This window comes from Limulus polyphemus, unplaced genomic scaffold, assembly GCF_000517525.1.
Source record: "Limulus polyphemus unplaced genomic scaffold, Limulus_polyphemus-2.1.2 Scaffold5488, whole genome shotgun sequence".
NCBI classification, from domain to species: domain Eukaryota; kingdom Metazoa; phylum Arthropoda; class Merostomata; order Xiphosura; family Limulidae; genus Limulus; species Limulus polyphemus.
Window position 1 is genome coordinate 42,612 of NW_013671098.1, and position 1,977 is coordinate 44,588.

Here is a 1,977-nt window from a genome sequence, read left to right on the forward strand (position 1 = left end):
AGACTAGATTAGGTAAAATAAATAATAATAATATAATTAAAATGGTTCATGAGACACATGCGAGCAGCTCGTGGGTAATGTAAATTTGATATTAGTTAGACATGGCTCAAAGGGCAATAAAACAATAAAATCTAATTATAGATAGATGTATACTGTTACGAGCTACTTAGGATAAATGATAGTAGTTTCACGTTACAATTTAAAGTCATTCTAGAAAGAAAAAAGTTTAATTTAGGTTTATTTTGATTTTTTTTTTGTGGTTATGAGGTCGGTCAAATTCACTGATCCCGTTTTGAGATAGGGTAGAGAAAATAACAGATAAACTATAAAGTTTTAGTGAAAAAAAACGTTTGAATTGCATTTAGGAGGTTTTAGGAACTACACAAAGGAAATCTGAGATGAGGAAAAGTATTTTTTATTTTAAAATAAAAATTACTTTGCACACAGACTATTCAAAACAAATACTCAACATATTCATGGAGAGATCTTTATTTTATTAAAAATACTTCACTAAGAAATAGAAGTTTTTGTATGTGAAAGACTTGTAATATTAACTGAAAGACTGACAAATTTCGTGAAGATATACCCACTATATTGAGAGTTATAAGTATTAAATCTATAAAGATTTTAAACAAGAAAAAGGTCACGTGGTCGGTCAAATTGACCGAGCACATATTGAAAGTGTTAAATTACAGATTCCGTTTTGATGCCAATCTCATTAACATAAGTAGTAAAAATATTATTCAATAAAATTTTGAAAATAACGGTCCAAGATGTCGTGACATGTGCACTTTAACCTATCCGGGGCAAAAAGGCTTAATAAAAGTAATTTATGGCGTACATCCTTAATATAGTTGAGATATGATTTTAAACCTAACTGTCGCCTATAATTTTTTTAGATCTAAGGACCATATTCTAGTGTTAGTTATCAAATGTAGTTTACAAATTTAATTGTCCCTGCTGTCAGCAAGACTATATTAGGTCCACTAAAACAAAACTGTTAATACATGCAAAAGAACATGAATATTTGAAATCCACAATTAGATCAAGTGTACTTGAACATGCCCTTAGTGAGTGTGACATAATCACCACTTCAAATTATTTTAAGATCTTAGCAGGACCAATGATAAACACAGCCTCTTTATAAAAAAGAGCTTACTAATACACAAACAAAGTCATGAGATTAATCAAGTAGGCTGAACATGTAAGTTACTCTTAGTATCATAATAAAACAAAAAACAATAATCACATTTTGAATAAAAAACAGGAAGTAAAAAGTAGAAGCCATTAGTCATTAGCAAGAGTACATTCAAGTCTTTCAGCAACACACTTATAACCTTTCCCTTTACCTACTGTTTGACACCAAAGTGTAACTTTGGTATCTCATCAAGCAGAGACAAAAACACATAATATTCCTCCTTTTGGACAGAGCAGTAGTCTGCCACAAGACTCATGATAATAAAGCCAAACAGAAGCCATGTTTCAAGAAATATAAGTGAGAGCTTAGAGTTAGTAAGCTAAGTTACAGGTTGAAGTGAAATATTAAAATTCCTTCTCGGGAATTTTTAGTTGGTTGTTATACAAGTACAAGCAGGTGGGTAAGGGAAAGTGTGTGCATAAAAAACAATCCTGAAAAACTCACTAATGGCTGGGGCAATACCTCCTACTGCTGCCGGACCAGGAATGTGACCCGCCACTGCTGCTGCTTGCGCTGCTGCCGCTGCTTGGGCCGTAGCTGCCTGTTGCTGCATCTGTCGGTGGCACTGTCGCAAATCAAACACCTATTGAGAAAAAAAACTCATTTATTATAATGAAAAATACACAATAACTTTTGATAAACTTTATCTTCTATAACCTGAGTAGTTCTAAACCATACAACAGATTTGTAATTAAAGTCAGAACTTCTGATAAACCTTATCTTCTATAACCTGAGAAATTCTAAACCATACAACAGATTTGTAATTAAAGTCAGAACTT

General features: G+C 32.3%; 1 protein-coding gene across 2 annotated transcripts in view; it reads right to left on the reverse strand.

Moving 5' to 3' along the window:
* The window catches only part of LOC106472645 (mothers against decapentaplegic homolog 4-like), a 32,598-nt gene that overhangs the window by 9,075 nt on the left and 21,546 nt on the right, over window positions 1–1,977 (reverse strand). Inside the window, exon 8 of one of the 2 annotated variants that reach the window (XM_022401200.1) lies at window positions 1,661–1,781. In XM_022401200.1, the coding sequence (XP_022256908.1) occupies window positions 1,661–1,781 (121 nt within the window). Of the gene's footprint in view, window positions 1–1,642; window positions 1,782–1,977 lie in introns of both variants that reach the window. The other variant, XM_022401199.1, reaches the window with a different exon arrangement.